The sequence below is a fragment of the Gopherus evgoodei genome, chromosome 1, assembly GCF_007399415.2.
Source record: "Gopherus evgoodei ecotype Sinaloan lineage chromosome 1, rGopEvg1_v1.p, whole genome shotgun sequence".
Lineage (NCBI taxonomy): Eukaryota > Metazoa > Chordata > Testudines > Testudinidae > Gopherus > Gopherus evgoodei.
The window spans coordinates 362,661,281-362,683,047 of NC_044322.1; the positions used below are offsets into that span (position 1 = coordinate 362,661,281).

A 21,767-nucleotide genomic window follows, 5' to 3' on the forward strand; every position below is an offset into this window, starting at 1 on the left:
GTGGGGAGCGGCAGGGACAGCCCCTGGGAAGGGGTTTGCAATGGGGTGAGTGGCAGGGGACAGCCCCGGGAAAGGGGGGTTGCAGTGGACGAGGCAGCAGCCCCAGCCCCGGGTAGGGGGTTGCAGTGGGGGGAGCGGCGGGGACAGCCCCCGGTAGGGGGTTGCAGTGGGGGGAGCGGCGGGGACAGCCCCGGGGAGGGGGTTTGCAGTGGGGGGAGCGGCGGGGACAGCCCCGGGGAGGGGGGTTGCAATGGGGGAACGGCAGGGACAGCCCTGGGGAGGGGGTTTGCAATGGGGGAACGGCAGGGACAGCCCCGGGGAGGGGGTTTACATTGGGGGGAGTGGCGGGGACAGCCCCGGGGAGGGGGGTTTGCAGTGGGGGGAGCGGCGGGGACAGCCCCGGAGAAGGGAAAGTTGCAATGGAGGGAGCAGCCCCAGCCCCGGGGAGGGGGTTTGCAATGGGGTGAGTGGCAGGGACAGCCCCGGGGAGGGCGGTTTGCAGTGGGGGGAGTGGCGGGGACAGCCCCGGGGAGGGGGGTCTGCAATGGAGGGGACAGCAGCCCCGGGGAGGGGGGTCTGCAATGAGGGCCGTAGGGAGGATGAGCCGGGGACCAGGCCGAGCCGCTCGTGCAGGGGGCGGGGTCCCCGGAGCGCAGGGCGCTCTCTGCGATTCTGCTGCGGCGCGAGACACCCGCCCGCCCTGGCGCGCGCCGGCCCGGCGGCGTCCCCCGTTGCCAGGTTACCATTGATGGCTGTCAGCGCCTGCCGGGCCCCGCCTCCCGCTCCCCGAGCAAGGGTACCCGTGATTGGTTCGGGGCCCGGCGGCCACCCAATGGGCGGGCGGGTTGTTGGAGGGGGGCGGCTCGAGGCGGAGGGGGCGGTGCTGGGGGGCTGGTGTCGCGGCTCAGCTGCCAGTTTGAAAAAATGTCGGGAAGAAGGCGCATCGGGGACCCGGAGGTGAGAGCGCGGAGCGCGGGGTCCCTGGCAGGAGGCTGGTCGGGGGGGCTGACCCCGCGGGTAGTGCGGGACCCGATCCTGACGGGCGTGAGAAACGAATCGCATGGGGCGGGAGGGGGCAAGCCGGGGGGGCTGGTCCAAGGGGCAGCGCTGGATGATCGGGGGGGGGGAACAGTCCCTGAGACCGGGGGCAGGTCCTGGGGTTGGTGCTGGCTGATCCGGGGGGGGGTGATAAATGAAGCCCCGGGGAGGGCGGGGGCGCTCAGTCAAGGGGGTGGTGCTGGATGATCCCGGGAGAGGGGCTGGAGGTGGAAGCAGGTTCAGGCGGGAATCCCAGGGGTCCCTAGAGGAGCCGGGAGAGGTTTCTGGGGGGAGGAGGATGAAAATTGCCAGTGGGATGGGGGGTGTTGGAGGGTGAATCCCCTGGGAGCCCCTGTGCTGCAGCCTCTTCGCATGGGAGAGAGGGAGAAATTCTGTGTTGAGGTTTAAAAATTATACTGTGGGGGGATCCTGAAATGGAAATTGAGAGGTTAAAGGGTTTTCCTTCTTCTACCCCAGAACTAGGGGGCTTGGGGTGTTTCACCATCAAATAAGCTTGCCAGCTGACTGGGGTACAGAGGCCATTTAAAATGAGTTCCGGCTTTCTCTGGCTGTAGTTACCTGTAGGGGATGTGGTGGCCCAGCTCTGTGTCCCCCATACACATTTTTTTTTCTACAGCTGTTTAGGGCCTTTCTGGAGAGACTGGTTGAAGCAGTCTCACAAAAGGGCTGCAGCACCTGCAGCCAGTACATGGCTACATAGTCAAGGCTTGTCTTTTTTCCCCCCCCAAACAGTGTTTGACCAAAAGAATTCCACAGAATCCTAAATATCAACACATAAAATCTCGCCTTGACACGGGTAAGTGAAAATATCGCCTTGTGTAAGACTCCACTAATCAGATGTCAAACTATACCAGTGTATGATGTGTTACACCTCTAACTGCCTGTGCTCAGCTGGCTATTTCAAATTTGCACTGAAATAACTTCAAATCTGTGGTCATAAATGGAGCCTCTCATCTGACTGTCATTGATGTCAGACTCCTGATGTAACAATGCTTAGTAAAATTCATGGGCCTGACTTTTCTAGTGTATCCTTCTTATAGAAGCTTTTATTTTACCCCTGATTTGAAATTAAAGCTAGTGTTTTAAAGGCTGCTGTTAGATTTCCCCCTTCTATTTCCCCATCCTTTTCCTTGCTAACACAGAATTATTTTTTGTGCATTTCATGTGACTTGTCTGATGATTTTTTAAGTAATGAGGCGTCCGCCACTTTCCCTTGTAAGTTATGCCACCATCGAATAGGTGCCTATTTTCCTGATTATACAACCTAAACTTTTGCTACTTCATTTTCATTCCAGTACAGCTAGTTATGCCTCATTGGACCATCCTAAGTTATTTTCTTGCGTTGTTTTTTCACCATTTGAGTAATCTCCTCTATCTTAGCTGTCATTTAATAGTCAGACTCTACCTATTGTTTGATGGTTCTTTAAAACTCTTGAGTTGTCATAACGCTACTGTACTTATGTGATCTAGTTCAAACAGGCTTTATTTTGGGAAAGTTCTATGTAGGGTATGTGTTAGAAGTTGCAGATCAGACTAGATAGATGACAGTCATCCCTTCTAAAGTAAATGCATAACTGGGGGGTGGAAGAGCAGGTGGGATGAGTTACCATGTGACTGACTATAGAAGTTATGATCATATATAATCTTTAGCTATTTATATCCTCAAATTTCTGTCCAAACACTGATCATAACTCTCCCTATGTGGTAGGTGAGCAAATATTTCCATTTTATGTTTGGGGGAAACTGAGGCACAGAGCACTTAACTCACTTGCCCAAGATGTCACAGTGAATTGGAAGCAGAGCTTGACCTAAAACCTAGATCTGATTCCTGGCCCTGTGTTTCAGCTTTTCATTTTCCTCTTCATAAGAACATAAAAATGGCCATTCTGGGTCAGACCAATAGTCCACCTAGCCCAGTATCCTGTTTTCTGATAGCGGCAAATGCCAGATGCTTTAAAGAGAATGAACAGAACAGACCTGTCATGAAGTGATCCATCCCCTGTTATCCAGTCCCAGCATCTGGCATTCAGAGGCTTAGTGTCACCCAGAACATGGGGTTGCATTCCTGACGATCTTGGCTAATAACCATTGATGGAACTGTCCTCCTTCTCTGGATTCTTAAGAATCTAACCTTGGTCCTTTTGTCCTTTCCTATTATGAAATGTTATTGGATGCTGCTTCTAGGGCAGATACTCCCAAATGTATCTCCCTCAAATAAATGTGTGGAGATATGCCTATCTCATAGATCTGGAAGGGACCCTGAAAGATCGAGTCCTGCCCCCTGCCTTCACTAGCAGGACCAAGTACTGATTTTTTGCCCCAGGTCCTTAAGTGGTCCCTTCAAGGATTGAACTCACAACCCTGGGTTTAGCAGGCCAATGCGCAAACCACTGAGCTATGCTAGAAATTATTAAATTATCACAATGTAAGAAACAAAACAGAATGCAGGTAAAGAATGAACTAATTCTAGACTAAGGGGGTGGGTCTTCAATTTCTTCAGATTTTCCTGTGTTAAAAGGCCCCAAATTTCACACAGTCACTTCTTCATCACACAATATTTCCAGTTAACAAATGCATCAAAGCCTGAACTCTTTGACTTGGGTATGAGTGCCCTTTTTATCGACCTCTTCATCCCATCTCAGACCTTGTCTTGGGAGCAAATCTAAAAATCTAACCTCATCTCCCAATTCTTTTCCTCCACCACCTCATCTCTATTGTCTCAAATCGCACATCAGAACCTCCCAGAGACTTCCAGAATTAGGGCTTGTCAACATTGGCACTTTACAGCACTGCAACTTTCTCGCTCAGGAGTGTGAAAAAAAGTTTCAGCACTGTAGACAGTGCACCAGCGCTGAGAGGTACGCCCCTCATGGAGGTGGTTTTTTTTTTTTTTTTTTTAAGAGTGCTGCGAGAGCTCCACGTGACTACGCAAGCCATGTTAAAGCACTGCCATGGCAGCGCTTTAACGTTGCCAGTGCAAACTAGCCCTTAGTCCTTGTCTTGAGCCTCTTTTCACCTAAATCCCTACTTGTATCTTAATTGCTTTCTTATCTTAACTGTTGCAAATGCCCTGTTAATAGTCTTCCTTTCACTCCTCTAAGGGATCTAGAATGCAGCAGCCAAGTTACACTGGAAACAGGACTATATTACTTAATCTTCAGTGGCTCCCTGTCCATCTCAGGATATGTCTACACTAGAAATGCCAAGTGCTTCTGTAGCACTGTAGTATAGATGCTCTCTACTGCAAAGGAAGGGGTTCTTCTGTTGCTGTAGTAAATCCACCTCTCTGAGAGGCAGTAGCTAGGTTGATGGACGAATTCTTCCATTGACCTAGCAATTCCTACTCCATGGCGTTGGTTGGCTTAATTACATTGCACAGGGCATGAAATTTTTCACAGGTCTGAGGAATGTAGTTAAGTCAACCTAACTTTGTAGTGTAGACCAGCTCCCTATGGCTCTGTCTACACTACAGATGCTACAGTGGTACAGCTATGGCACCGTAGTGTAGACACTTTTGCTATGGTGACGGAAATAGTTTTCCATTGCTATAGTTCAGGGCTAGGCAACCTATGGCACGCGTGCTGAAGGCAGCACTTGAGCTGATCTTCAGTGGCACTCACGCTGCCTGGGTCCTGGCCACCGGTCCAGGGGGCTCTGCATTTTAATTTAATGTTAAATGAAGCTTCTTAAACATTTTAAAAACTTTATTTACTTTACATACAACAATAGTTTCGTTATATATTATAGACTTATAGAAAAAGACCTTCTAAAAACATTACAATGTATTACTGGCACGCAAAACCTTAAATTAGGGTGAATAAATGAGGAGTCGGCACACCACTGCTGAAAGGTTGCCGACCCCTGCTATAGTTAATCCACCCCCTCAAGAGGCAGTTGCTCTCTTCCATTGACCTAGTGGTGTCTACACTCTGGCTTAGGTCAACTTAACTTCATCTGTCGGGAGTGTGAATTTTTCACACCCCAAGCAATCTACCTGGTTCGACCTACGTTTCAGGTGGAGACCAGACCACTGAATGAAATTAAAAAATATTCTTCTGGTGGAGATCAGCCTTGCTCCATATGACATAGTATAAACTGTGACTGTGTCCGAGGAGCTCCAGACACTTAAGAATTGATTATAAACTATGTAGGTTGTGGTTGTGCTTAACACACCTTGAATACTGAAAGACAGAGTTCCTACCCAGGAAACCTTAGACTCTAAATTGAGATGTGAAACGTCTAAGCTTCAGCCCCTCTGTGAGGTAGGGGTAAGTAGTATTGGGGAAAATTCTGATTCATTAATTGGTGTAAATCAGGAGTAACTCTGGAAGTCAAGGAGGGTACTCTGCATTTATACTGGGGTAACAGAGCAGACTCTTCCCCAATAATATTTACCCCTCTGTCTCAGAGTAATGAGAGAGAAAACAGCTTAGAAGTAGGGGTCAGAGCCAGGGATAGAACCCCAAGATTGTGACTCCCAGTCCCTTCCTCTGATCACATGGTAGATGTCCCAAATAACATCCTTTGTAAAGATCACTTCTCCATTCTGCAAAGCATTGCCAAAACCACATGTGCTTTTAATAGGCAGGGGAATTCTGGGTGGAACCAGTAGGCTGCAGACAAGCCCTCTCAGTGCTTTTAAGCATGCTGCTGTTTTGGTTGGCAGACTGTCCATGCTTTTGTATCGCTTCACTGCAAATTCTGCTAATAAATTAAGTGGATGCTCACTGGCTTCCTGCGTAGCAGTTAAACACATCCTTTAAAAATATGGTTGTGCAAAACAATTTACTAACCTCTGATCCTCCCAAAGACTTGGATCTACTGAGCACTGCCCATTCGGTGGATGCTTGCCTGAGTCAGTTCCGCCTGTTCTCTGTCTGGTCTGGCTGTTCGGCTAGACCCCTCATCATGAGAGATGGCTATTAAGAGGAGAAACTCCTTCCTTGTTTCTTGTTGGTATTGGGTGGGCTTATCATGGTAAGGGAGGTGCTGGTGCAAGCATCGCTTCTCCCAGAGCTGCTAGGCTGCAAGAATCCAGTCTTTTCCCTTTGTAAGTGTTCAGGCATTCATGTTATGAAAACTCATATTATAAAAACAATCTGTTACAAAGTACTTGTTCTCTGTTGTAGGAAACAGCCTGACCAAATACATTGAGAAATTGGAAGAGATCAAGAGAAGTGAGTAACATATGGGGAGTGGAGGTTAACTCAAGGGGTTTGTTGAAAGGTGCACAGTGAGTCCTGGCCCCTTCGTTTTGGAAGCGAGTGGTGTAACCTGCTCTTAGGACCTGTGCCCAAATCCCATTAACTATAAATAGGTGCTGTGAGCATTCAGAGGGTGTGGTGCAGAGATAGTGTACCATAATCTCTTTTAGATATCTTCCCTGTTTCTGCATCAAGCAATGTGATCACCAAAATCCTTTACAGTTAGGCTTTTATATAAAGCACCAGAGCAGAGAGTTCTGGGAGCTCATCCAGAAACAGTCAGTTGCCTGGTGCATGTCATATTACTGAGGACAAATGAGGATAGATTGTGGGAGGGCGGGACCAAGTACAAAGAATTCTGCAGATGGAAAAGACCAGTTCAGGACTGGCTTGGTGATGAGGGATCTTGGTAGTCCAATACTGTTCTTGTGGTGCTGTAGAAAGCTTTACTGCTTTCTATCCGAATTCGTGTTATATTGGGTCAAGTTCTATCAGGGTAGAGGTGTAATTCCTTCTCTCTTCTTCTGCTGCACTTGCTTTTCTGCATTATCTATACACCACGGCCACTAGAAGGTGACATCACACACACTGGGACAGGTCTGCCAATGACCTTCTCTCCGGTAAAGGCAGTGTTAGGGATGATAGACAAACTGTTCCCCAGGAGTGGTACGATGCAATTTGTATTAACCGTAGTCAACCTAAGCCGATTGTAAATGGCACAACTAAAAGACCTCCCTCTACAGGAACTATCGATAATATCTTTAGAGTTAAATGGCTTTTGTTTCTACTTCAGCTGGTTGTGTGCTTGAACTTGAGGCCTTGTTTCTGATCTAGTTAGACTTTTAACAGGGCACTTTGTTAAAATGTAAATGAGCCATGTTCATCCCTGTGTAATCCCACTGAAGTCTGTGGTGTTATGGAGTGAATTTGCCACAGCATATCTTAACTCTTTAGATTTTGAAGCTGATGAAACCCTAACTACTCCTCATCACTTAGTATCTCTCTGTTGCATTTTACTCAGTTTTGCCAGTGAAACTAGACTAGCCACTGTCACTTTCTATTTCTAGTCAGTTTTGCTTTCTTGTTCTCAGTCTCCAGCACTGCTATTAATGCATGGGAAGGCAGGAAAATTATTTAAATCCAAATAACCCGGTTTTTATTGAGAGGTGAAGAAAAAAGTCACAAAACCCTCAGGTCATTAGGATTTTGTATACCCATTGTCAGAGTTTTTTAAAACTGTTTTATGCTGTTCCTTTAACATCATAAAGTTCAAATGACAAGGGAGATCACGTATCTGAAATACAAAAGTGTTCGAAGCTGAGTTGTTAAAAAAATGTTCTTTCACTTTTTGCTCTCTCTTCTTTGTTTCTAGTTGTGAGTCTCTTGGTAAAATGAAAAGGAAAATTATCTTGTTTCACGATATTCTTTGTTGATCAATTGACTAAGATTTCAGTATGTAAAAAGCAGTGGCAATCCAGTGGTATCTGTACCACAAATCTTGTTGTGTTGCTGTCTTCAGTTTTAAACTGTGCTGTGAATCTAATTTCCTTTTGTGCTGAAGGCTTCTTGTTTAAATCCCAGGGTATAATAGAGGTTTTCTCATCACATTTCTGCTGAATGGGCACCTTGTGTTCCTGAGCAATTTAGAAACTTTTTCCCCTTGATTTCTCATGGATAGATGACACCAGTTGGACACAACATCAGATGCCTAGTACAGTCAATTCTCTGTCTCTTGTGTAACTTGAGAGAGTCAGACTCAATACTGTAAACCTACTGGAAAATCAAAACTGATAAGATAGCTGAAACTCTGATTTTAGTCCTTTGAAGCAGAGACTTGAGAGAAGCTGCTGCAAGATCTGATCCGTTCTTAAATATATATTGCTTCACTCATTGCTGAAGCCCAGGGAAAAAGGGCTTTGTAAATCTTCAGCAGGACAGTTGCAGTTTAATACCAGATCCTTGATTCATAATGTCAGAAAATCCAGATGGATCTTCCGAGTCAGAGCCAGGTACGTAATGTTGATATTGCAATGAGAAGCAGCATTTCCCTGAGCTTTCTGCTGTTTAGTGTAAGTCCCCAACAAAATATTTAATATGATTTGCTCCAATTCAGATACAGGTTTGGTAAAAGTGACAGTCCTCTGAGCTCGTGCTAACTGCTAGGGGGTAGAACTAAGTCATAAAGATTTGTGACAGCTGCTTTTTTTGTGAATAAATCTGATTTGAAGAAGATTAAACACCATCCAATAGTTGCAATGTTTAATTATTAGTCATTAGGATACAAAAAATAAGGATCGGCTGACTTTTATACATATCTTCAAAACCTTTTTCTTAAACTATAGTTGGGCTTTATCTTCACTGCTTTCATCCAGACATTGAACTGAGGGAGGGGTTATCTCAGAGCCATGGCTGGGGATCTCAGCCTTGGGAGACAAATGTCATTGGCTTTAGGGGTGTTGAGTTTTGTTGCATCAGGAAAGAGGAAGCAAGCTGTTCAGAAAAAAGATGTTTCTGTTACTCGTGAATCATATGGGTGTTTCGAACACTATCTAATAAGAATAGAGGTGCAGGAGGTGGCTTAATGGTCTAAGCATAAGGCTTGAAACATCTAGTCTCTCTGGAACCACAATGGTCATCCCAGTCTTTCATATGTCCAAGTAGGGTGACCAGACGTCCCGATTTTATAGAGACAATCCGGATTTTTGGGTCTTTTTCTTATATAGGCTCCTATTACCCCCCACCCTCATCCTGATTTTTCTCACTTGCTGTCTGGTCACCCTATGTCCAAGGCAGCTCATTTCACAGGATTTAGCTTGTGTGTAGATCTTTCATTTGAAACTCTATAACCAAGATTTCGAAGGCATGTTAATGGATCCCATGGACACCTTTGTAAGAGGGTTTCAAGGTTTTACACCTGTATTTTTTTTTTCTGCTCTACTTTGGCACAGACCAGTATGGGACCCTTAGCAGCTAGTAATTACTCTCCATGTTTTAACAGATCCTGTATAGGGCAGGATGCTGAATTTGTGGACTCTTCCTGCTCTAGAGTGGTGGAAATGGCTCAGCCAAGTCTCCCCCAGGAAGTGTGTGTTTTTGAGAGTAAGCAAGTAGCAAGGATAGAGAATATTTCAAATTGTGTATGCAAAAGCTGGTGGGGATGCACATGGGGTCTGTTATATGTAGGGTGACCAGATGCCCCGATTATACAGGGACAGTCCCAATTTGGGGTCTTTTTCTTATATAGGCTCCTATTATCCCCCACCCCCGTCCCGATTTTTCACTTTTGCTGACTGGTCACCCTGGTTTTATGTGACCTTCAGGCTGAAAGGTGCCCTGGAGACTGAAGTTTTCTTAGCCACAGGGCAGTGATAGACACTGGCAATGCAAGACTTCTCCGCACTCCCACTCCATATGTAGCCAGGACCTATGAATTGTGAGGGGAGTTCAGTCTCCATGGCCCACTTAATCTTCTCAACCAAGAGGAGGCCAGCAAGAGAGCTGACTAGTACTAATTCTATTGGTGATCTTGTGGTGTCTACTCGGATCTGGATTGAGACCCAGCAAACTCCTTCACATAAACCATGGAATAGTCCACAGATGGTAGCAATTTTAAGTACTTAGCAGCCTGGATTTGATAAAGGGTCTGCATTCCATTATCAGTCCCCAGTAGAGTGAGATTTCTGGGACATGTTCTTAAAATGATTAACATTCTTCTGATGATCATTCTGTGACCTGTGGTGTAGTAAAGGAATGGAGAAATGATTGGACCTATTTTGATTCTCTTAAAGGGCTGCAGCACATAGAGAATGGAGGAGGGAAAGAAACATGGGGTTTGAGTGTTTAAAAAGTTGTGCACACAATCTTTTGTAACAGTTGCAGACCCTAGAGAAGGTAAAGCCTTATTAGGACATCTGGTGCATCCTCCCTGCCAGTGCACGGTTGTTCCGTACTGGACAATCTCCAGCGCTCTGTCCTGTCTAGCTGTAAATGCCCCCAAGGAATGAGGTTTCTACAGCTTCACTTGGGAGACTTTCACATCCTAACAGATTCACATCAAGAAGTTCTTCCTGATATTCATCTTACATTTTCATTTCTTACCTTTACCCCGCTACTCCTCTTGTATTGCACTAAATAATTTCTTCATTCCTTTGTGTGGAGGCTTCTCTGTCCATTGTTACATTGCCCCTCTTAGCCATCTCTTAGCCAGATGATCTATATTTAGCTCTGTTAATCTTTCTTCATAAGTCAATCCCTCTGATCACTTCTGTTCCTGTTTGAGAGCCTTCCTAGTCCTTTTGTACAATTAGTCCAATATAATTCTGGTAACAAGGGTTCCAACCCTGAATGCGGTATCCACAACAGAACTGTATAATGTTCACTTGTCTGTACTCTAGTGCTTTGCGAGAATCGCACTCCTCTGTAAATAGTCATATTGACGTAACCAATGAGGTCCCAGATTTTACTTTTATTTAAAATAAAGTAGGAAGACCTGAAGTATTTTCACCAATCAATTATAGTATGCAAATTTATTACTTGTACACAGCAGTTTCTTAAACTTAGACCCATTCCCTGGCTCAGAATGCTTATGATCTAACTCTACTATAAACAATGCATGGGATAAAAATTTAGGTCATAGGGATGTTGTCTGTAGCTTAAGAGGCTTTGCAGCAGCAATGACTTTGAAACCGAACAGCAGGGGAGATTAGCACACCAAAGTTAATGGGGGACTTGTGGGGAAGGAGTCTGACTGGCACAGTGTCCGTTCTTGTCATACCTGCCATAGGAATGATGAATTTGTGAACTCTTCCTACTCTGGGGTAGTGGAAACCTCCCTCAAGAAATGTGTATTTAGAGTAAGTAGGGCAGGATCTGTCCTAGGTCTAAATTCTTTTGGACCTTCAGGTTTGTTCTGACCTTCCCATCAGTTACAGCAGCCTGTGTCACCCAGAAATTCTAGTCTTTTTGTAGGTTGGGTTGTGTGGTGATGGCTCTCACTAATTCTCATCATTTTGATGCTGTGAATGGATATGGGAAAATACATACTTACTCTCTGTTTATTAAAGATTACAGATACAAAAAAGATGAGCTATTCAAGAGGCTGAAAGTGACAACTTTTGCCCAGCTGGTACGTATGACTATTTTCCAGCTGGCTTCTGAAAACTGCCTGCTTGTGATTAGGTTCTTGTTAGCACCACTCTAATATTGTGTCTAGTGTTATTTTTGTTGCACTTAAAGCTTTTTCTGGAGAGCAGGCTGTTGCCATTGTTCCCCTCTACACACTTGTTTTTTATATAAAGTAAATCACGTAATCCATAACTTTTAGAGGTGCTGAGCACCCTTCACTGCAACTGAAGTCAGTGGAAACTCTGAGTTGTCAGTACTTATATGGAGCTTCCGAATTAGTGAATGCTGTAGAACACTCCGTTCTGCCCATCTGTAAAATGGGTTTGTAATAATAATACTCCCTTTGTAAGGTGCTTAGAGATTCCCTAATGAATGGGGCTGTATAAAATAGCACTTGAATGTGATCTGACAGTGGTTTAAACAAAGCAGTTGCCGCATGACATCATAACACTAAAAGGCTGGAGGGCTGTTATGTTTAGAGGTTTTTGTGTGTTTCTTTGTGGAAAAAATGCAACATACCAATGAAGCAAAATATTAAAAAATGAAACAAAGAATGATCAGAAATTACAGAAGCCAGAGAGAATGGGCCAAGGTAACTAGTAAAAACCTGAAAGGGGAGATTCCTTCCCCTTCCCTTCCTAAAGTAGAACATAAATTTGCTTTGGTAGAGGCCCCCTCCTTCAGCCATTATATATAATTAGTTCCACTGCCTTCAATAGGATTACATGTATGAGTAAGGCTTATAGGGTTGGCCCCTAATTTATGAATGCATTATATTGTATTAAATAAGGCATCTTGCACGGTTGCAGATAAATGCTGTAACTCTTCTGCTAAGCTAGTGAGGGCTCTGCAATGTGTAGATCACAACTTAGAGGTAACGTTCTCTAAATGTCAGAACATGCTATAATCTTTATTACATTTGATTTTTTTTTTTAAGGGATATTTCTATGGACTATCGGGGGTCTCTTCATTCTAAAGCCATGTGGCTTTTTGTTTTAATTAAGATGTGAGACCTCTGTGTGACGTGGGGGCATGGAGTCACATTCGAGACCAACAGAGGGGATGTCCTCACTCCCTGTGTTCTGATGCGCAGAATGCTCGGATTATTTGAAAAGCCAGCGCTGCTGCCCCTGCTCCAACAAGACACTTGTACCAGGTTTATTATTGTTTCCTACAGGTCATCCAAGTTGCTTCTCTATCTGATGAAACATTAGAAGTGTCAGCGAAGGAGATCCAAAAGCTGGAAGGTACTGTAATGATATTTATTGCAGGGATGATGAGCCACGCTGGATCCCAGTAAACTCACTTGACAACTTGCTGAATTTTGTCTAATTGGAGAGAGAAACAGTTAAGTTTTTAGTCTGCAGCCGTTTTGCCTTGGGCTATGAGCTCAGTAAGCTAAGCTGGTTTGGATCTGCTCAGTTCTTGGATGGGAAACTTCCCACTATGGCACTCTTGAGAGTAGTGTTGATGGCCCCAGTACATGGCCCTTTTATTACTGAAGCAGGTATTGCTTTTTGGATAATACTGAGAACGGAGATCCTGAACCATTAATGAGCACATGGCCTCTTTTAGAAAGATTAGGGTGCTGGCGCTACTATTGTGATCATAATTCTCTGGTACAGAATGTGTTTGGCTGATTTCCCTGGTAGTTTTTGTTGGATACGTGCGTCTTTACACCCTTCCTGTCAAGCTTCCTTTAAAAAAAACAACAGAGCATCCACCCAACCCCCTGTTCTCGGGTCTAGTGTTGCAGCTTGCCATAGGGGGCAACACTTCAGTAGTGGGAAAAGGATCTTTATATCTACAGTAACTCCTCCCTTAACGTTATAGTTATGTTCCTGTAAAATGCGACTTTAAGCAAAACCATGTTAAGCAAATCCAATTTCCCCATAAGAATTCATGTAAATAGGGGTAGTTAGATTCCAGGGAAATTTTTTTCACCAGACAAAAAACTATATATTATATAGATATACACACAGTATACGTTTTAAACAAACAATTTAATCCTGTTCACAGCTATGATGATTGTGAAGCTTGGTTGAGGTGGTGAAGTTAGAGGGTGGAAGATGGTGGGATATTTCCCAGGGAATGCCTTGCTGCTAAATGATGAACTAGCACTCAGCTGAGCCCTCAAGGGTTAACTCGTTGTTAATGTAACCTCTCACACTCTACGAGGCAGCAGGAATGGAGGGGAGGGGGACAGCATAGCAGACAGAGACAGAGATGCACACTGCCCCTTTAAGTAAGCTGACCTACTCTTAACTGCATTGTCTTTTTAAGTATCAGAAGGGTGGCCGTGTTAGTCTGGATCTGTAAAAGCAGCAAATACCATAGTGTCAAATTTGCAGATGAACTGAAGCTCAGCAGTTTCTCTTTGAAGTCTGGTCCTGAAGTTTTTTTGCTGCAGGATGGCCACCTTAAGGTCTGCTATAGTGTGGCCAGGGAGGTGGAAGTGTCCTCCTACAGGTTTTTGTATATTGCCATTCCTAATATCTGATTTGTGTCCGTTTATCCTTTTCCGTAGCGACTGTCCAGTTTGGCCAATATACATAGCAGAGGGACATTGCTGGCATAAGATGGCGTGTATTACATTGGTGGACGTGCAGGTGAATGAACCGGTGATGGTGTGGCTGATGTGGTTAGGTCCTGTGATGGTGTCGCTGGTGTAGATATGTGGGCAGAGTTGGCATTGAGGTTTGTTGCATGGATAGGTTCCTGAGCTAAAATTAATATGGTGCAGTGTGCAGTTACTGGTGGCCATCCTGCAGCAAAAAAACTTCAGGACCAGACTTCAAAGAGAAACTGCTGAGCTTCAGTTCATCTGCAAATTTGACACCATCAGCTCAGGATTAAACAAAGACTGTGAATGGCTTGCCAATTACAAAACCAGTTTCTTCTTCCTTGGTTTTCACATCTCAACTGCTAGAACAGGGCCTCATCCTCCCTGATTGAACTACCTCATTATCTCTAGCTTGCCTGCATATATGTACCTGCCCCCGGAAATTTCCACTACATGCATCTGACGAAGTGGGTTATTCACCCATGAAAGCTCATGCTCCAAAACGTCTGTTAGTCTATAAGGTGCCACAGGATTCTTTGCTGCTTTTATTGTCTTTTTAAGTGGATCAGGAAGTTGAGACAGCAGCTGCTGTCCCAAGCTCTCTCTGTCTCTCTCCCTCTGTGTCCCCACGCTGCTCTATATGGAGAAGGGGTAAGTGGGGTGCAGGAGCAGGGGGAATGGGGACACTCTGACATTAGCTCTCTCCTTCCCCCCCCACAGCAAGCAGGAAGCTCTGGGGAGCAGTTCCAAGGCAGAGGGAAGGAGCAGCACATGGAAGTGGGGGGAGGGACAGCTGCAATTGCTGGCCTGCTGGGCAGCTGCTGCACAGGTAACTTAGGGGAGTGGGGAGCTGATGGGGGGGCTGCCGGTCCACCCTGTTTCCAAGCCCCCACCAGCTAGCTCCAATGGGCTGCTCTTCCTGCAAGCAGTGGACAAAGTAGGAGGCTGCCAAACAACGTTAGAAGGGAGCATCATGCAACTTTAAACGAGCATGTTCCCTAATAGATCAGCAATGTAACAATGAAACAACTTTAAATGGGACGACTTTAAGTGAGGCGTTACTGTACTAAGAATGGGTCTGACTTATAAAATCCAGGCCTAGATGCGAAATTCTCCTAGTGTTCTGAGATATCTGGCTCCTGGTTTCGATTTGGCCCATTGCAGAGTTGGAGTACTAACTAAAATTTAAACACAGGTCCAAACTTCTCCCAAGTTCAGCCATGCTGAGATCTGGGGTTTGGTTGAGGACCAGTGCTTAGATTTTGTTTTTGTTTTTAATGACTCTTCGGGATCCTCTGAGAGAGCATCATGTCTTAAATGTAAGGGAGTAATAACAAGCACCTGCAGCACACATGTTTCTGTAAATAGAATTTAGTCTTTCATCCACAAGCAACTTACTTTTCCATTACCTTTTTGGCCTTTTTAGATGGTGATACTGTTATTTCAGAGACTGATGCTGAGCTCACACTTGGGACTAACGGGAAAGGAAGCCCCACGGAGAAGCCAGCCAGTCCAGCCCGGTTCATAAACAACACGGGAGCAGGGGAATCATATCGGTCTACTCTGCAGAGGTACCTGACAGCAATGCACAAAGAATGGCTTTCCTCCTCCACCCACTATAGTCCTCCCAGTTCCCCACCAACTGTGGTACACTTCACCTGTCCCTTCCAAATGTCTTGTACAAGAAATCTCAGTCTTTCTAGTAATGTAGATGGCTGTTTTCATGAACCTGTTATCAATTAACAGCTAATCCCAGCGAGATCTCAAGTGACTCGGATACCATCTTTTGTCAGAAGCATTTGTTTGCAATTAATTCATTGTTGCACTTCTAGTCATTGCAGAATGTCCCCAGTAGCATATTAGGTTTGGAGTTAGAAATCTGCAGTTCTGGTCTCCCATGTTTAAGAAGGATGAATTCAAACTGGAACAGGTTCAGAGAAGGGCTACTAGGATGATCCGAGGAATGGAAAACCTATCTTATGAAAGGAGACTCAATGAGCTTGGCTTGTTTAGCCTAACCAAAAGAAGGCTGAGGGGAGATATGATTGCTCTCTATGAATATATCAGAGGAATAAATATAAGGGAGGGAGAGGAATTATTTAAGCTTAGTACCAATGTGGACACAAGAACAAATGGATATAAACTGGACACAAGGAGGTTTAGACTTGAAATTAGACGAAGGTTTCTAACCGTTAGAGGAGTGAAGTTCTGGAACAGCCTAAGGGGACTAGTGAGGGCAAAAGACATATCTGGCTTCAAGACTAAGCTTGATAAGTTTATGGAGGGGATAGTATAATGGGATAGCCTAATTTTGGCAATTAATTCGTCTTTGACTACTAGGGGTAAATATGCCCAATGGCCTGTGATGGGATGTTAGATGGGGTCGGATCTGAGTTACTGCAGAGAATTCTTTCCTAGGTGTCTGGCTGGTGAGTCTTGCCCACATGCTCAGGGTTTAGCTGATCGCCATATTTGGGGTTGGGGAGGAATTTTCCTCCAGGGCAGATTGGTAGAAGCGCTGGGGGGGTTTCACCTTCCTCTGCAGCATGGGGCACAGGTCACTTCCTGGAAGATTCTCTGCACCTTGAAATCTTTAAACCATGATCTGAGGACTTCAATGGCTCAGACACAGGTTTGATACAGGAGTGGGTGGGTGAGATTCTGAGGCCCGCATTGTGCAGGAGGTCAGACTAGATGATCATAACGGTCCCTTCTGACCTTAGGGTCTGAGTCTATAATGCCACAGGCTTTGGGGTTGCAGTGGGAGGCAGAGCTTTTCAGTTTGAATTCTGGCCTTTATGGCAGTGACTGGAAGCTGTTACCATCTGGCAGCTGTCCAGCGACTGACCTGAAATGAGATTGTGTGACTCAGTCCAAATCCTGCTGTTCAAGAATCTGCATCACAAACTGCCACCACCAAACTGAAACGAATGTGTCCTTGTTGATGGTCTTAATGGAAGTGCTAGTGATTGGACATGAAAATGGAGCTCTTTTCTTTTCTAGATGTGGTCCTTTCCAGGTCTGAGGCATATTAGAAAGAAGTTAGGGGTGAATCTTGTACCACCACTACCCATAGCTTGTCTGGCTTAATGGAGGATTTGATCTCAAAGGCTGTCAGGCTGGTACCTTGTGTATCTTGGTTATCAATCAACTTATCTTGAATAGGACCCAGTGGTATGATCACCATGTAGATCTTCACTCTCGAGCATCTCCTCTCCATCTTAGTGATGGCATGCACAATCTCTGCAGCATGCTGCTTGCAGAGAATAGGCAAATCATTTACTGTGAATGGACTACCAAAATCTCCATTTTGGTAACCTACTGAAGTACTAGAACTTTTAACCAGTTTCCCCTTAGCAAATGATGCAGCACAGTCTTTCAGAAAACCTTCTGTGAAAGGGGCCTTGCTGTGTTTCAGAGGTACTGAGTATTCCCAGGCCAGACACTGGAACTGTGGAGTGCAGAACCTCTGAAAACAAATATCCTAGATTTTAAGACGTAATCGTAAGGAAAAATTGGAAAATCTGCTCTCTAGCTGTTCACTTGACTCCTTAAGTTTATTAATGAATTTTGAAGAAAGGTAGCAATATCCTTTTCAATAGTCTTATGTGGTAACTTGTGATGTTAGGTTCTGAATGGATCAGAAAGAAACTGAAAAACTGATCTTAATGAAGAGGAACAGAAGTACTTCGAGAAGGAGATCTTGCATCATAATCTGCTTTCTTTCCTTTTGTAGCGTGATCAGTGGTGTCGGTGAGCTAGACATAGACAAAAGCCTGCGGAAGAAACCTGATGCTAATGCTAAGGATACTAACGCTAAAGACAAACCTTACCCTGACTGCCCGTTCCTGCTGCTTGACGTACGAGATCGAGATGCATATGACCAATGTCATATCGTTGGAGGTAAGAGAGGGGAACACTGCAGGTTTCTCTGAACCTTGATCAGTGTCAACTGCTTGCATAATACGTTGAACACGTCTTGCCCCAAAGACGGGCCCCAGTGAATGCAGCAGAAGCAATGTTATTTCAATCTGTATTCTGGTGAGTCCCATGCACAGCCCTGCCTGGGTAACTGGTACCGCGAGTACGAACTGCATAGGCAAGGGAGAGTGAAGAGTGGCTGCCAATTGATCCATACTCAGAAACATGTAGCCTGTGTCCCCTGACAGCTGAGCCCAGCCCTGACACTGTCCTTTCCCAGCTGATGGTGAGGTGGGCCTGTGGGGTGTGAGCTCCAATCTATTGAGAGCCAAGATCAGGATACAATAATTGTGCCTTGCAATCCCCGTCTGGCTCCAGGTTTTCACATATTGACATAGGCTGTACCTGCAAAATGAAAATCGAGGCAACTTCAATGTCTGTGATAAGAAAACGAAATAAACCAGCATAAGCAGGAAAGGAAACTGGCTGGGTGGGATTTGAGAGGGGATGATGGATGGACTCCTTAGCTTGAGAGGCCCCAAAGACATTGTCTCCACTATTTCTCCCAAGCAGCCACTCTTACATCCTCTCCTCCTCCCTTCCCAAAGCACCTGGGCAGAAGGAGGGAGGAGCTGAGCTGAAATTAACCCTTTCTTCACTGCAAACCAGGCCTCTGTACTCTGACAGGTCCTAATCAGGTCACTTCATCTAGGCTGTTTCGTAGGTGTTCATTCCCTAACCCCTTTTTCTCTTGTATCTGCAGCTCACTCCTACCCTATCGCAACGCTGTCTAGAACCATGAACCCTTATACGAATAGCATTCTGGAATATGTATCCTTTTTAAAGTGTGGATGCTCTGGAGTGTCAGTGTTTTGGCAAAGGAACTCCATGACTTCTGCATTGCCTGAACACAGAGCCAACTCCTGCTCCCAGTACATTCAATGGGAGTTTATCTGGAACTTCAAGGGGGGCACGATGGGGTCCTCCCATGCTGATGGTGATATTCCTGATGTTAGGGGTCTGTGTTACAGCTGTAAGATGCAGGTGCGAAGCACTTGTCGTTTGCAAAGCCCATTGACTGCAGTAGGAGCTGTGCGCGCACTGCAGCTCTCAGGATTAGACCATTTTGTGCTGATGTGTGGGCCAAGATTTGAACAGCTTGGACGGCTACTTGCTGCTGGTGTTGAGGTGACGCACGCTTTGGCTGAGACATTAAACGGAGCTCCATTGGCTTTCCCATGACAGGAGTCAGCCTTTTGTTATACCAATTATATTAGACCAGTAAAAACCAGCAGGATCTTATTAAAGGGGGCAAGACAAAGATGCCACATTTATTATGATAACAATTTGATTTATGACTAATAACTAATATCTTAATTCTTACACACACACACACACATATTCACATTATACCTAATACCCATACACACATATTCACACACACACCCACATTCATCAGGTGTTCTGCAGCTGCTGCATAGTTACCAGTCCTGAAGATAGCTTAAGTTCATGGCTTGATTTTGCAGCTTGGGTTTGTAGCTTGTGGCGGCTAACTGGCCAGGAAAGCTGGGCACAAGGCCGAACTGGATCTCTGTTGGGCAGGCACCGATGTTCTTCCATGTTGGCAGCAGAATGTTACCCAGGGCTTGTCTACATCAGAAAGTTGCAGCGCTGGTGAGGGAGTTACAGCGCTGCAACTTAGGAGGTGTACACATCTGCAGGGCACCACCAGCGCTGCAACTCCCTGTTTGCAGCGCTGGCCGTACTCCCGTTTTGTCTCGGGTGTAGAGGATCCAGCGCTGGTGATCCAGCGCTGGTAATCAAGTATAGACACTTACCAGCGCTTTTCTTGACCTCCGTGGAATAAGCAGGTATCGCAGCATACCTGAGGAAGCCTCTGGTAATCAAGCTGGTCTCCTTCCCCGGCTTGCTCTCGCGTTCCCCGAACCCCGAGCAAGCAGATCTCCTTCCCTGAGGTTTACTGGGTGGTTCCGGGAACGCGAGAGCAAACCGCGGCGAAGCTGGTCTCCTTTCCCGGTTTGCTCTCTCGTTCCCCGAACAAGCAGGTCTCCTTCCCTGCGGTTTGCAGGGTGGTTCGGGGAACGCGAGAGCAAACCGCGGCGAAGCTGGTCTCCTTTCCCGGTTTGCTCTCTCGTTCCCCGAACAAGCAGGTCTCCTTCCCTGCGGTTTGCAGGGTGGTTCGGAGAACGCGAGAGCAAACCGCGGCGAAGCTGGTCTCCTTTCCCGGTTTGCTCTCTCGTTCCCCGAACCCCCGTGCAAGCGGGTTTCCTTCCCTGCGGTTTGCAGGGGAGTTCGGGGAATGCGAGAGCAAACTGCAGCGAAGCTGGTCTCCTTTCCCGGTTTGCTCTCGCGTTCCCCGAACCTCCGTGCAAGCAGGTCTCCTTCCCTGCGGTTTGCAGGGTGGTTCGGGGAACGCGAGAGCAAACCGCGGCGAAGCTGGTCTCCTTTCCCGGTTTGCTCTCGCGTTCCCCGAACCCCCCTTGAAGCCGCCCAACAGCGCTGCAGTGTGGCCACATCTAACACCACATGCAGCGCTGGTTGCTGTAAGTGTGGCCACTCTGCAGCGCTGGCCCTATACAGCTGTACTAATACAGCTGTAACAACCAGCGCTGCAAAATTTTAGATGTAGACATGGCCCCAGAGTCTCTCATCACACCCTTCTTTTTATAGGCTTTTAGTTCGGATTCAAAGTCTATAGGTTTTGCTGTGTCACTCTGCCTCTGGGTTTAGATTGATCACCCATCAATTGCAGGTGTGACTTTCAGCCTTGAACCTGGCTTTGATCTTCCTTCTGTTGTCCTTTTCTTTTTAGGGTGGATGCTTCTTACTTTGTTTAGGGCTGTTGTCTAGGTCTTCAGCCGCTGGTATTTGAACTTTATCTCATCAGGATAGGCTGGGGTTGAAGGTTGATTCTGTCATTCATACATACCTGATTCACACATCTAAACTAAACTAATAAGATTACAGCAGGGTTTGCAAAAATGAAGTTTGGAGGAAGCTTTTACAAAATGGAGTGAGTGTTTTAAAATGGGGTTTGAATTACAATATGGAACAGAAGTTACAGTGTAGGCAAGTGTAGTGAATGGTGAACAGAAGTTAGATTAATAAAGTGAACAATTAAAAACAATTTCATTTATCAGTTCTACACTTTCTCTGGAGAGTTTAGGATTAAGTGGGCACTATCCCAGTCTGACTTCCATGCACACAGGGGGAAGGGATGGCTGTGTGTAGACCTCACTCCTTACTGCCAACTTCTGTGTTTCTGCATTAACCAGCAGAAGGGTGGTGGCACAAGTCAGATTGGCAGGTACCTTGAGGATTTTCCCCTTCCTCTGCAGCATGGGGTATGGGCCAGTTGCTAGGATCATCTGGATATCTCTCACTAAATCAATTCCCTGCCATTGCAAGGACCTTGGGCACTGGTGCACCTTGGTCCCTCCTGTTCGCTGCCTGTAGCGCACAATGGTTTAGTCTCCTGAGGGCTGTAATGCTTTGGTCTAACTCTGGTTGTTGGTCTGAGTGTGGCAGAGGCTGGATGGCTTTGATGGCCTGTGATATACAGGAGGTCAGACTGGGTGATCTGGTGGTCCCTTCTGGCCTTAAATTCTGTGGGCTTGTTTACACTTGAAATGCTACAGTTTTTAGACCAGGGATCTCAAACTCAAATGACCACAAGGGCCATATGAGGACTAGTACATTGGCCCGAGGGCCACATCACTGACACACACACATCCCTGCTGCCCCCGGCCCCGCCACTCTCCACCGCTTCCATGAGGCCCTGCCCCTACCCCACTTCTTCCCACCCCCATTCCAACCCCTTCCTCAAAGTCTCCACCCATTTCCACCCTCTCCCTTCCCCTATTCCCACCCCTTCC

The 21,767-nt window shown here is 45.9% G+C and overlaps 1 protein-coding gene across 2 annotated transcripts in view; it reads left to right on the forward strand.

The window, feature by feature from the left end:
• The first annotated feature begins 884 nt into the window (after nt 1-884).
• The window catches only part of CEP41 (centrosomal protein 41), a 30,291-nt gene continuing 9,408 nt past the window's right edge, over nt 885-21,767 (forward strand). Inside the window, exons 1-8 of one of the 2 annotated variants that reach the window (XM_030579267.1) lie at nt 885-957; nt 1,792-1,855; nt 6,189-6,236; nt 11,327-11,388; nt 12,565-12,634; nt 15,377-15,521; nt 17,687-17,853; nt 18,635-18,702. In XM_030579267.1, coding sequence (XP_030435127.1) covers nt 925-957; nt 1,792-1,855; nt 6,189-6,236; nt 11,327-11,388; nt 12,565-12,634; nt 15,377-15,521; nt 17,687-17,853; nt 18,635-18,702 — 657 coding nt within the window. In that variant the 5' untranslated portion in view covers nt 885-924. The remainder of the gene's footprint in view (nt 958-1,791; nt 1,856-6,188; nt 6,237-11,326; nt 11,389-12,564; nt 12,635-15,376; nt 15,522-17,686; nt 17,854-18,634; nt 18,703-21,767) is intronic. The other variant, XM_030579362.1, reaches the window with a different exon arrangement.